The 13807-nt window shown below is 41.6% G+C and overlaps 1 protein-coding gene across 1 annotated transcript in view; it reads right to left on the bottom strand.

Annotated features, from left to right (window-relative positions):
- Positions 1-13807, bottom strand: part of Tacr1 (tachykinin receptor 1) — a 172896-nt gene that overhangs the window by 69116 nt on the left and 89973 nt on the right. The window contains exon 2 of the mRNA XM_050164978.1: positions 11656-11850. Coding sequence (XP_050020935.1) covers positions 11656-11850 — 195 coding nt within the window. The remainder of the gene's footprint in view (positions 1-11655; positions 11851-13807) is intronic.

The following is a 13807-nucleotide window of genomic DNA, read 5'->3' on the forward strand; positions in this document are numbered from 1 at the left end:
GCCGGGTGCCGGGGACGCAGCCCTGCCGCTCCTATTTCAACAGACCTGCCTATGTGTGTCACTTAGAAGCCTGTTTAATACTTGTGATCATAATGACACAAGCACATTTTCATGTTTGTATGTTTGTATAATAACATTGTAAATAAAAGCCTCATTTTCCTTAGTTATTTAATTGTTTATAATAATTGAATATTTGTTTCTAATTTATAACCTAATTAATCATCCTGACACCAAGGACTTGTGTATACATTTTTACCCTTAATTTTAAGGGAGTGGACTGGAGGGAATGGTTCAGTGGTTAAGAGCCCTGGCTGTTCTTTCAGAGAACCTGGGTTTGATTCCCAGCATCCACAAAGTGACTCAGAATCACCTGTAACTTCAGTTGTAGGGCATCTGATACCCTGTTCTGGGCTCTGCGGCCACCAGGTATACTCAGGGTGTACAGATAAACAGGTAGGCAAAACATCCATACACATAAAATTAAAAAAGGCGAATAATCCCTAAGAACGAAATTGTTAACTCACATCACGAATGTACTTAGAGCCTTTGATGTCTATTGATCCACTACCTTCTTCAAACAGCACACGCTTGCCCTAGAAACTTGTTCACACTTAACATTTTCATTCAGTTTAGTGTGAGCTGGTCGAATGAACAGAAAATTGTCTCCATTTTTGGAATATATTTTTTATATTCTTTCATAAGATGTAGGCTTTGAGGGTCTTGATTTATTGTTATTAATTAGCTAGAGCTAATATCTTAATTATATAATAGTTTATTTCATATTTACATATTTTATTTTCGAAGATGATTATCTTGTTTCCTGATATATAGTATTTAATAAGTCTATCATCATCTATTTGTTCATCTGTCTGCCTGCCTGTCTGCTTCCCTGTCTGTCTGTCTGTCTGTCTGTCTCTATCTATATATGCTCATCTATATTTGTATCTATAATTATATCAGAACCAGCAATCTAATTCATTTTTGGCTCTGACCTTGGGTATTATGCTGCAAGAGCCTTTTCTCTATCCCATCTTATTTGGAAGATGTATAGGTTTTAATTTGCTAGCAGGAAATCCAGCTTTATGTTTAACCTGGAAATTTTTCAGAGTATATCTTAAGAATAACATCCCTGTAGGATGCCAACAGAGTTAACAAAATAGTCTACCGTCAAATAAATTTAGGAAATGCAAGATTTAGGCAAAGTGATCAGTCTTGCAGTGTATCACAGTGGAAAGTATGAGCTGCAATATGATTAGAAGCAGCAAAACCCCAGGAACACACCTGCTATAAATCGGCAGCGTATGCGCTAAGCCCACAATGGGGTTCGCATACAAAAGCATATTATGCAGCTGTAAAGAAGCAATGAGAAGGCTTGCTCCAGCAGATAATGGTAAGGCCAGCTTGTGTGATCTATTCTGTGTTAAGAAAGGGCCACGTTAGAACAAGTGTCTGTACTTTGTTTTAGTCTTAGAGAAACCCTGGAAGGTTCACAGGAGACTGAGGACAGTGGTTCTACACAAGGGAGTGTGAGCTGGAGGAAGGGAGAAAGACAGCGAGAAACCACTCCTACCTGCCCTTTTATGCTTCCCGCCATTTACACACACCTTTGTTTTTAAAACAAGGGGCTTAAATCTACTCAGCACACTGCTTCTCCAAGAGGAGGTGGTAGTGGCTTACCCAGAGATCTGCCAGCTTACTTCAGTGCACAGTTCCATAATACTTCTAGTTATTCAGGTTTCAGACAGCTATGTAGTGAGTCATGATGTGCCAAGTTTTCTTTAGCATATTTTATATTTCATATGTTTTATGTAGTATTTTATAGACTTGGATTTCTCTGTACAGTGTGTGTGGGCATGGTTTGTATATGTGCGTTGTGTATGTAGTTTGTGTGTGGTATTTGTATGTGTTTGTGGTATGTGAGTATGCATGTAGTATATGTATTGATGTTTGTACATATATGATGTGTGTGTGTGTGTGTGTGTGTGTGTGTACATGATTCCTTGTTTGTTTTCTTTGTCCTTTGCATTGACTACTTCAATATCTGGAAAACGTATTTGCTTCTTGTCATTCTACATTATTTTGTTGATACCAAAGTTACTTATTTTTGTTCAACATTTTCTGTAAATAGTGTATATATTTAGTCATCCAAAAGCTTCTCTTTATTAATCACCTAAACTTACTCTTGGAGTTGGTTGAGGAGCTCAAACCTTTATGGAATTATATTAGACAGAGGGAACACAATTATGTTTTTTCTGAGTTTCCAATCTTGCAAGACAGGTTTCTCAATCATTCTCCTGCATCATTCAGTGCAGTCCAGGACATCATGTATTTTCCATCACTTTTATATGGACCCTGACTCTTTCCTAATTATTCCAAGTCTTGTTCTGTTTGTGTTCGAAAGAGATCTCCTTGTTTTCATTTTGTTTGAATTATTTCTGATATAAGCCATGTTTTCTTAAGAGATTAATAGCATTTCAACAAACCATCTTGGCATTTATGGAGATGAATAAGATGCTTCTCTTTGAGCAATTAAGTTAATGAAATATAATAATAGATTTCCTGATAATTCACTAATCTTATTTGCTGGAAAAAAATTCATGCCCAGAAACAATGAATTGTTATTCTACTATAACTTTGAAGTTTTGGCATTTTAGAGAGTTACTGATGTTTTTGTCTTATGCAGATGCTTGTTTGCTTGCATGACTTTATATGTACTACCTGTGTTCAGAGGCCTGTAAAGGCCAGAAGAGGGTGTTGGAGCCTCTGGAAATGGAGTTATAGATGTTTGTGTGCTATGATGTGGATTCTGGGAATTGAACCCTGGTCCTCTGCAAGAGCAGCAAGTGCTCTTAATTAGCTGTTTCTCCAGTAAATACTTAAATTGGGCTGTTTCTATCTGCAGCTGTAAAAGGAATTGGCTTCATGGGTTGTGTCTGGAGACTTCTTTGCCAGCTGTTCTCACTACGTTATGCCAAGTGCATATAGTAGATGATGAAGCCATGCATACTGTTCTGTACTCCAGAAAGGATCTCCCTGAACAGAAATTTTCATTCCCCCAGTGACTTCTATAAATGCATTTTGAAAAGGCACAAAGCAGTTTATAAGAGTGGCCAGCATGAATGTTCTTTGAGGTATGTTAAGGTTTTTTTTTTTGTGTGTGTGTGTCGTATAATAATATGTGATGCTTTGCGCACACATATGCAGAAGTCAGAGGATAACCTTGGGGGTCCTGATCTATCTCTCTTCACTTTATTCCACGGAGAATCTGTTTCTTACTGAAGCTGGAGCTAGGGTGGGGACTATTGACTCACTGCCTTGATCCACCACTCCTAGCGCTGGTGTCACAGATGCACATGGCCAAGCCTTGCTTTTTGCATAGGTGCTAGGGGTTTGAAGTTACATCCTAATGTTTATACAACAAGCACTCTTACTCACAGAACCATCTCCCCAGCTTATAATACAATTCACGGTGGACATTTTCCTCCCTACTGCTTTCCAAGTCTGTGCTGTTTGGTTATCCCTGGCTTTGCAGACACTTATCTTCCATCTGAATGACCATTATGCCCTCAGGCCGGTTTAAACTTAATCCTCATCGATTGAGAGCAGCTGCATTAGAAGTTGACTGCATCCTCTAGAAAGAATCCCAAGTTGGCGACCCCATCCAAAGGATCCTAGATTTACACTTTGACCTTTTAATTAGATGCTGCTAAATATTTATGCCAGTATTAATCATGTACGTTGCAGAAAGGAGCTCTGTTGATGAGGGCTGAAGGCTGTACTGATCTATGGGTATAAAGATATGTACTTAGAGGGCAGTTTGATATTGTGTCCATTTGACAAAATGATAGTAGTTCAGGATGACCCAGAGCTCAGGGCCTATGATCCTGAGTCACGGTTTGTGGGCAGGTTTACAGTGGCAGGCATAAATTACATACTTTGAAGTATATCCAATCAGAAAGTAGTTGGTGACCCCATGACGTTCATACCGCTATCACACCAATGGACGTATCTTGGCAGTCCAGCCATTATTACAGCTCACAGGGTTCACGGCTGTTGATGACTTTACTCCCTCAGTAGCCTGCCCAGGATCTTCTGTCACTGTGAAAGCTAGTCAACAGGGGGAAAGCTTCCAGGATAGAACTAGCTTGATTTCCCCATACAACTCAAAGGGGACACCACTTCTGGCAGCTACATTTAAACTATATTCTTTCTCTCTCTCTCTCTCTCTCCTTATAAAATAGTAAGGTTCCATGATGTAGGTGGGTCTTCTTTCTATGTGTTGCTTTCATTGGTTAATTAATAAAGAAACTGCTTGGCCTGATAGGTCAGAACATAGGTGGGTGGAGTAGACAGAACAGAATGCTGGGAAGAAGGGAAGTGAGTCAGATGCCATAGCTCTCCTCTCCGAGATGGACGCAGGTTAGAATCTTCCCGGTAAGCCACCACCTTGTGGTACCACACACATTAATAGAAATGGGTTAATAAAGATATGAGAGTTAGCCAAAAAGAAGCTAGATATAATGGGCCAGGCAGTGTTTAAATGAATACAGTTTCCGTGTAATTATTCTGGGGCTAAGCTAGCTATGTGGGAGCCGGGTGGGACAAAAAAACAGGCCTGCCCGCGCAGCTCTTTCTACAGTTCTATGTGACTTTTAAAAACAATCTTAGTGTTAGTTATCCCCCTTCCACTTCTTTCTCTGCTCTACCCCCCTATTCCCATTCCCAGTTAATCCTGGCTCCATTACTCTCCTTTCCCCTCACACTACTTGTGTCCCACTAGTCTTGAATTCCACGCCCACCTTTCCTACAGTGTCAATGAATTCTTCCTTCTTGGTTTAACAACTTCTCAACGAATCCAGGGTCTCTGGGCTATGTTTAAAATATAGTGAGTGTGGGGAAAGAGATGAAACAAATAGCCAAGTCCAGATATGCATAAGTTTCTTGGCCAAAAGCCCAAGGCAGCTTGACAAACAAAACAAACACCTCTCTCTCTCTTTGAAGTAATACAAAAAAATTAGAAAATTCCCAAAGTTTTGCAGAGGTATATTTTCTAATATTCCTTTTACTTTTCTGCTTCCATTTCTTGCCAAGCATTGATTTTCCATTGCTGTTATTAATGGAAACAAAGAAAATAAATGTAAAGTTTTAGCTTATTCCTGATAATAGATTTTAAAGGAAGAGAAAATGCTGTAATATCAACAAGTCATACTTTTCAAACAGCTGAAAAAATTTTTTAATCTATCTGAGTGTTTGCCTGCATACCATGTGCATGCAGTGTCCATGGAGGCCAGCGTTAGACTCCTGGGACTGGAATCAGGGTTGATTCTAAGTCATGATATGGGTGCTGGGAACCCAACCCAGGCTGTCTGTAAGAGCAGCCAGTGCTCTTGCTAACTACTGAGCCATCTCTCCAGCCCCAGCAATGCCATATGTTTGTAGTCTCCAGCTAGAATTGGCACAGATATAGATTTATACTAGCTAATATATCCGTGTTCACTTCCTTTCCACAGCAGCCCCAGGTAATTTGTAAATAATGACACTACATTCTCACATAACCTCCTTTGAAGGCTACGGGGAGTGCTTGAATCCAGACTAGACATGTCTTACTCAAACGCTACCACAAAATTATGTACATAGCACTGTAATTAGCAGGAAATGGCAGAAGACCAGAATTAGTAAATGAATTAATGACATTGGAACTCCCCTAGCTGCCTAAATTGCTTTGGATGTCTTTCTCACTTTTCTTCCTCATTACAGACTTTGTCTTAGTCGTGGTGTAGACCCCTCAATGAAGAAAGATTAGTTCATTCACCTCCCTTGTCATTAGGGGCATTGCCCTGGTGCCTCTTGGACCACTGCCACCATGCAGGCATACAGCACGGGAGTGAGTGATCAGCCTTAGCTACCTTTCTTTGAAAAATCTACTATACATTTCTTCTTGTCTAATAGAAGCGGTAAGGGAAGTGCTTTAGACAAAGACTCTTCTTTTCTTCTCTCTTCTCTCATCTTTTCTCTGATTTTTGCTCTAGCTGGTAGTTACTTTTGGCCACACATGGAATCTTTGTTCAAAGCTTGTCAGTCAAACCCACCTTTATAGGTTAGGCCACTGTCTTGTTAGATCAGCCACAAACAAGCTGCTGGGTTGCTAATTAAGGCAGGACTCAATAGCAAATTAGTATTCATGATGAGCCCAAGCTCTTATTGTGTGACATTATGGCATTGGCATAATTGTCTATTATTGCAGATTGTAAATAAACATCAACAAAAAGCCGTAGAAGAAACCCAGCCTGTCCTCCCGGGGATCCAGGGTTGCAGCTGGAGGCAGTCCACTCTGAAGCTCATTTATCTACCTGCCCATCTATTATCTATTTATTTATCATGTAGCTACCTACTGATTAACTATAACCATTAATATATCTAGTTACCTATCAGTAAATTATCTGTCTATCTCTCTATCTAGATTTGTACTCCCTCTCTATCATCTACTTATTTGGTTATCAGTCAACCAACCATTCATCTGTCTATCTCTTCCTATCATTTATCATATATATTCACATAGTAAAGACAAGCTCAATGACATAGGAAATCATTTATGGCCCGGGAATGATTTAACGCAATTATAAAGTGTATGTGAAAGTCTTTAAGAAATTATGGAAAGCTCATTCATGACATAAGACATACGTTTTAGCTTTAACGAGATACCATATTTCCATACCAGCTGGGCAAAATTCTAAAACCTTGACAATATACTTCATTGGTATGCAGAGGAGCAGAGATTCTCGCACATTACTGGTGAGAAAGTACCTTGACACAATTCTGTACAGAGAGAAAATATTAAAATTAAAAATGCACTTTCCACTTTGGTATTTTATACTTTTGATATCCATACATGATGGATGTAAGGTTATTCACAGTGACATAGCCAATAGTTAAGAGCAATCCAATCCCCACCAATTAATGACTGTGGAAATCGTGTTGTACATTTAAAGAGTAGAACCATGTCACTGGAAAAGAGCAGAGAAGCTCTTTGTGTGTCGGCACAGAAAGATTTCAAGACATGTTGATAAGATAAAAATTAGGATGCAGAGTAATGTGCATAATAAGTTGTGTTTGTGTTGTAAGAGGGAGACTATATTTGTGCTGACTCATATAAATACGTTTTCCCAAAAGAAATGAGGAGACATCTGGAAGAATATTTATCTGTATATAGGCTGGTTGGATTTTGTCAACTTGACATAAACCAGAGATGTCTGAGAAAGGGACCTTCGGTTGAAAGAATGCACCCATTAGATTGGATTATGGGAGAGTTTGTGAGGGTGTTTCCTTGATTAACAGTTGATGTGAGAATGCTCATTCCATGGTGGGTGGCACCGTGCCTAGGCAGGTGGTTCTGGGTGGCATAAAAGAGTAAGTAGAGCCAGACATGAGGTCAAAATAAACCCTTTCCTTCCCAACTTACTTTGGTCCTGATTTTTATCACAGAAGTAGAAAACAAACTAAGACATCAGGTTAGTAAAGGATGGGACAGGCATGACTGGAGACACACAGAAGCTTCTGTTGTGCTGCACAACAGAAGCTTTAAATAAGATTGCAAATGGCTTTGTGGAAGGTGCATGTCTTCACATCTGCAGAGTTTTGTGGTCCAGAATCTCCTGCCCATGAAGAGAGCACCAGTAAAGATGTGTCCCTTAAGGACAAGAATTCGCCTTGTCTTTCTTTAGCTGGATGGGAAAACTCAAGGCGAAACGACTCATAGGAGTCAGCGAAGCAAAAGCAAGAGGTCCAGGAGATGAGAGAATAGATGAGTTCCTTCTGATGTGATCAATTCAGAGGCAAGTTCCTGTAAGGAGCGTCAGCACAGGCAGAAGCTACACCTCCCAAGAAAATGCTTCAATTTATTCTAGGTAGAATATTTTGGCTCATCCTAGAGAAAACATCTTAAGAGCTTGTATCAATAAGAATATTTGTGTTGCATTTAATTTTAGGTTAAAATACAAAAATATACAGTGCCCAAATAAGTCAAGTTATCTGTTCCTATGAACAACTTTTAAGCCAATACAGATGCTACAACCATCAAATTCAAGAAGTATAGTTACAGTGTCCTGAATTAAGTTGGGTACCTCTTGATAGACCAGTTGGCTGTCTGAACCATTTTTGCCATGAGCGTGTCTAATACTCAGTTCATTTGGGCTGTTTGTCCTTCACAGTTCTTTACTGAATTTGTGTATTATCCAAGAATCTGAATGTTGGTTAGCTTTTGAAGTTCACCATGTAGTCAGAAGGTGTTTCTGATATTTTGCACAATGCTTCTATGTAATTAATTTGCTATCACAAATGACCTATTAGAGGAGCTGGGTCTAAGCATCTGCTCAGCGAACTGTCTACCCCAGCAATGAATCAATGAATGTTGCTTCTATCAGCAGACCCTTGCCACAGGCGGGGCCCTGGGCTCGACATTTCATGGGAGTCATCTGCTTCTCATGTTAGTAACGTGTCTTGTGGCTGTGACAAAAATACCTGGGAGAAAGCAGCTTAAGGAAGGAAGGGTTTGCAGCTTAGTATGAGGGGAAGGGATAGAGGTAGGAGCCTGAGGCAGTTGGTCACACTGCACCCACAGTCAAGAAGCAGAAAGGGATGAATGCTGGTGCTCGGCTTGCTTCTTCCTCTTAATCCAGTCCTAGGTCTTGGTTCATGGGATGTTGCCTTCCATATTCAGACTGGGTCTTCCTTTCTCAGTTAAACCTTTATGGAGATACCCTCACACCTAGAGATGTGTTTCCATGGTGATCCTGACTCTTGTCAAACTGACAATAAGGATTAACCATCACCCCCATTTCTTCCCACATATCTATGAGAAACATACCATCGGACTTGAAGCCTTAAAGGAATTGACCATTGATGGTTGAACTAAAAGTGATAAGGCTAGGAGCTGATCTGTCACTGAACTGGAGCCAACATGTTCATCTTAATTATCACAATGCCTCAAAGCAAAGTTTCCATCTAGCATCTACTTTGGGATTATTGTGTACTGTGGAGAGGACAATTATTAGTTCTAGAAGAAAAGAATAAAGTTAAGTGCTTAAGTAAATATGTTAAAATCTGGAAATATTGCATAATAAATTATAGAGGATATTGTCACACAGAAAATAGCCCTTAACGTGGAAAATGTGATATGCAACTCGAATTAGGTTGATATTGCAGTCAATGTGTGCATGAAGGGCAAATAGATTTTTTTTAAACTTTGTATTGGGAAATAAAAGTGTTGTATATCTCTTGAGTAAATAATCTCAGTTTCTCATAACTCAGGGTCATGCTTTTTGGGACTATCTATTTATTAATCAGAAATTTGACAAAACCTAGAATCATCCAAAAAGAATCACAATTGAATTATTGTCTTTTTCAGGTTGGCCTGTCTGTAAGGGACTGTCCTCATTGTCTTAATTGATATGGAAGGGCCCAGCCCAATGTGGGAAGCACCATTCCCTGGGCAGATGCTCCTGAGCTATATAAGAAAGCAGGCAAAGAGGGAGCCAAAGCGTGGGTCAGTAATCAGTGTTCCTCTACGCTTTCTTCTTCAGGCTTCTGCCTTGAGTTCCCTCAATGAGGGACTGTGACCTGGAAGTGTAAGCCAAACAAGTCCTATACATCCCTAAGTTTCTTTTGGTCAGAGTGTTTATTACAGTGATGGAATGAAACTCTAACGGTGACCACGGGAACATAAACAGTGACGGCACCCCTACCCACACAACCCACAGTTTCTCCTCTGTGCTCCTCAAATTAGGAAAGATGACCATCAATGCATTGCATTGAGTCTCGAAGGAAATTTCTAGTGATCAATAAAAACAAGCCTCCAAGATGTTCACAAGCAAGCCGCTAAGCATCACTGTCTATTGGTGAAAGCCCCACAGTTGTGTGGGAAGAGAAGCCTGCTTTGAGTCCAACTTTAACTTTGCAGTAAGATGAAAGAAGTTGCGGGTGTCTTGTAAGCAAGCTAGCAGGGAGTGACCCGACTTCGAGAATATCATGAGAACTTAGGGCAGGCCTTGGTAGGTGGAGATTTCTGAAGTATTTTGTTTTGTTTTCCTTTTTAGTGAGGAATGTAAACTCTGAGGTGTTTCCCTCCCTGCCTGGAGGAAACCTGGCTGGATTATGTTCACGGATCTGGTACAGTTGGTGGAGTCATCCTCTTTGTCCCACTGAGACCTTTGTTCATGCTGTAGCTTCACGGAAAGACTTATGTTATAGTGTCTCCGCCCTCCCCTGCTTGATGGATTAGATCACATTGTTGGAGCCTGGAGGGCCATTGTCTCAGTCTTACACATTGCTTCCTTGCAAGCCACATTTCCATGTTCCATGTAACAGACACACCAGAGGAGCTGTGTGACAGGATTCGGAACTCTCAGATCTAAGTGGCATGACAGATACCATGTTTTATCTTAGCATTTAGTAAATTTAAAGGCCACACAATTGCGTTGCTATCCGATGAATTTGGTCCATAAGTCCTATATGACATTTAATAGCTTGCAATGGGAGCTATGCATCATTGCATCTGATAGTCATGGCACTTGTTTACAGGAAACAGGGTTTTATTTTCTTCAACTTTAGAAAAGAGGAGATGCTGGGATCCCTGCCTGTGGTCCCAGTGGCAGTTCATAATTAAAAACTCAGGTGTTCTGTCTCTAACATCAGTGTTTTTTTTTTTTTTTTTGGTTTGAATAACAAGTCTGAAATTGGAGAATTATAGGGGGTTTTCCAAAAGACCCTCCTTTATTCATGTGCTCTCGGTCCACAAAATGGATGCTCAGATAAATTTCACATCACCATTCAACTGGGCAGAGAGAGGTAAAGAATAAACCATTTCAGTGTTGGCTCCAGGGCAAGAAGCATCAGGGAAAATTACTGAGACATGTTGAAAAAGCCTGCCTGGGACCCGCCCTGCTCCTACAAGACAAGCCTGCCTGCTCGTACGTAGGGGCTCTGCAACCCCTAGACACCGAAGAGCTGTCCATGCTCACATCTGGATGGAGATGCCTCATTTCTCACACTGTAAACCCCTGACAGGATCTGAATTGATGCTTCCCTAGAGACAGCTGATGAGATAAAGATTCACTGGCAGTGACATTGTTTGCAGGAGGAAGAGAGGGTACAGGGAGCAGGGCTGTGGTATATAGAAAAGAGGGGCGGCCTATAACGTTTTTGCTGTGGTACTGGCAGCCACCTGAGCAATGGCCGCCGAACTGCATGAAGAAATCGCAGTGTGAAACACATGCCTCAGAGAGGTTGTATCAGAGGGGAGCGGGGAGCAGGTTACTCGTGAGAGGGACTGGAGTAGAGATATTCCCAACTTCCAGTACGCTGTGCCTGCCACAGTGGCATTGAGAAAACACACATGCTGTCTGGGAAGCAACTTAGATAAAAGGGCCAAGAGTGGTGGTGGGGCACCCCAAGAAGTTGTGGGAGACTGTTGTCCAGGAACACGTGATGGGAACTAGGTCTTAACATTTTTAATACAACGCTCACAGTATTGGAAGGGGCGTACCCTCCCCAGATAGCAATGGACATATCTCACAAATGGCAGGCAGACATATGTAAAACCTTCATTGATGAACAAACACAGAAGAAGGAAGAAGTCAGGGCAAGCAGATTTCTACTCACGCTTTCTCGTAAGTCCTGTGGGGATGCTCTGGCCACTCGATCATACACACGACTCTGCTGGGCATGGTCTCCGTGGTGGAGTAGTAACCCTGGGGAAAGGCCAGCAGGAGAGCCAGGACCCAGATGACAAAGATGACCACTTTGGTAGCGGTGGCCGACAGCCGGGGCTGGAGGGGGTGAATAATGGCCATGTATCTGCAGTAGAAAAGAAAGGACAATATTCTGTCATGATGTGTTTTTCCTGCCCGTAAAAACCCCCAGAAATCCATTGGTTCCCAATTATTTGTGGTTGTCTACATGTAGAGGCCAGAAGGCAATCCCCAGTGTCCTTCCTCGGAAGCCTTCCATGCTGTCTTTTGAGATGGTCTCTCACTGCGCCCAGAGGTTCACCAATTAAGTTAAGCCATCCGGCCATCAAGCTCCAGGGATCTTCCTGACTGTGTCTTCTCAAATGCTTCAGTTATAAGAGTGCAGCCCCTTGTCTGTCACTCTAGGTCCAAGGAGATCAGAGGCAAGAGGATTGGTGGGGTTTGCTGGCTTCCACCCTGGCCAGGATATGAGCTCTGGGTTCAGAGAGAGACCATGCCTCAGTGAAACAGATGAGAAAGATAGAGAAGGACACCCATGTAATGTGTGCATTTGTGTGCACACACGCATGTGCACACACAACCCTGTAAAACAACTCAGGTCCTCGTACTTGCACAGGAAGTACTCACTGACTGAGCTCTCTCTCCTGCAGCCCCTCCCAACAACTACTTACAAGTATTTTCTGAACTATTTTTTAATAGTCTATCCTTAAACTCTGAATTATGATGTATAATATCAAAAGCCCATAAGGAAAGTCAGATAGATTTTGAAAAAAATTGCTGACCCATCTAGAAACATCCTAAGAGGTGTTTTCATTATTGCCGTGTTTGGAGTGCGTATCCGATGGCCAGATGCACGTTAGAGACTTTACAATGAGAAAAATGACATGTTGTAAGCACGTTTAGCATTAAGAATTTTATCCCCGAGGCTAGAAAGACGGCTTAGTGGTTGAGAGTACTCCCCGAGCTTCCAGATGACCTGAGTTTGGTTTCGAGGCCTCACACCGGCTGCTCAGAACTCACTGTTGCTGCGGCTCCAGGGGATCTGATACCCTCTTCTGAGCTCTTCGGCAATAGCATCCGTGTGCACCTATGCTCAACATGCATACACTTAATTAAATAAAAGTAAGTAAAAAAAGAATTCCCTCCTGGTGCCAGAGACTGAACCCAGGACCTCGTTCTTGCCAAGCAAGTGCTCTGTCATTGATCTACATCCCAAACTCTTTTGTTCTGTTAGATTAAGGGACGATGCTGATGGGAATGAGCTAGGCGCTGCAGAAGAAGGCTCAGTCTGAAAAATTCTGCTCTGATGGCACCTTGAGGTGACATGGCCTCGTGACCCTGCAGCTTGAGCACACACACAAATGCTTGATGGATGATGAAATGAGCCTGATATGTTTTCAGGAGGCGTCCTCTTAGCAGAGTGTGACTGCAGCAGTTTTAAGAGCCCTTACGTGGCATTATAAAAGCTTAGTAATGAGCTGAGGGCGCAGGAAGAGCTCAGCTGGTAAAATGGCATCAGCTACCACCTGGTTGGCTGAAGTGCGAGTTCATGAGGAAACCCTAGACCTAGTATAAAGCACGAACTTGAGGGGGATTGCATCTGAGGGGAGGAGTCACCTAAGACCATTGGAAAACATAGTTATTCGAATATGATTCATAACAGGAGAAAAATTACAGTTATGAAGTAGCAATGAAATAATTTTATGGTTGGGGGGTCACCACAACATTAAGAACTAATTAAAGGGTCACAGCTTTAGGAGGGTTAGGAAATACTGGCTTATTGAGTCAACCATTCTTGGGTCCCCTCAAACCTGTGGTCTAGATTAAAATATATTATCATGATGAGACGGTTCCCATGATTGAAGCCACGCACAGTCTCTGAGATGCCACAGAGATCTGAGGGACAGTAGACGTGACAATCTGCATTTCGTATCACACAACGGTCCTGCCTGTCCCTTAGAAAAGGATCTTCCATGTGTATTAAAAATGTTATGGATCCACTTCTTTAAAATATACACTTTCCCCTAAGAGTGAGAATGGCGTTTTACACAGCCTTCAGGGTC

The sequence above is a fragment of the Alexandromys fortis genome, unplaced genomic scaffold (assembly GCF_014885135.2).
Source record: "Alexandromys fortis isolate MF-2015 unplaced genomic scaffold, M_Fortis_MF-2015_v1.1 scaffold_138, whole genome shotgun sequence".
Taxonomy (NCBI): Eukaryota; Metazoa; Chordata; class Mammalia; order Rodentia; family Cricetidae; genus Alexandromys; species Alexandromys fortis.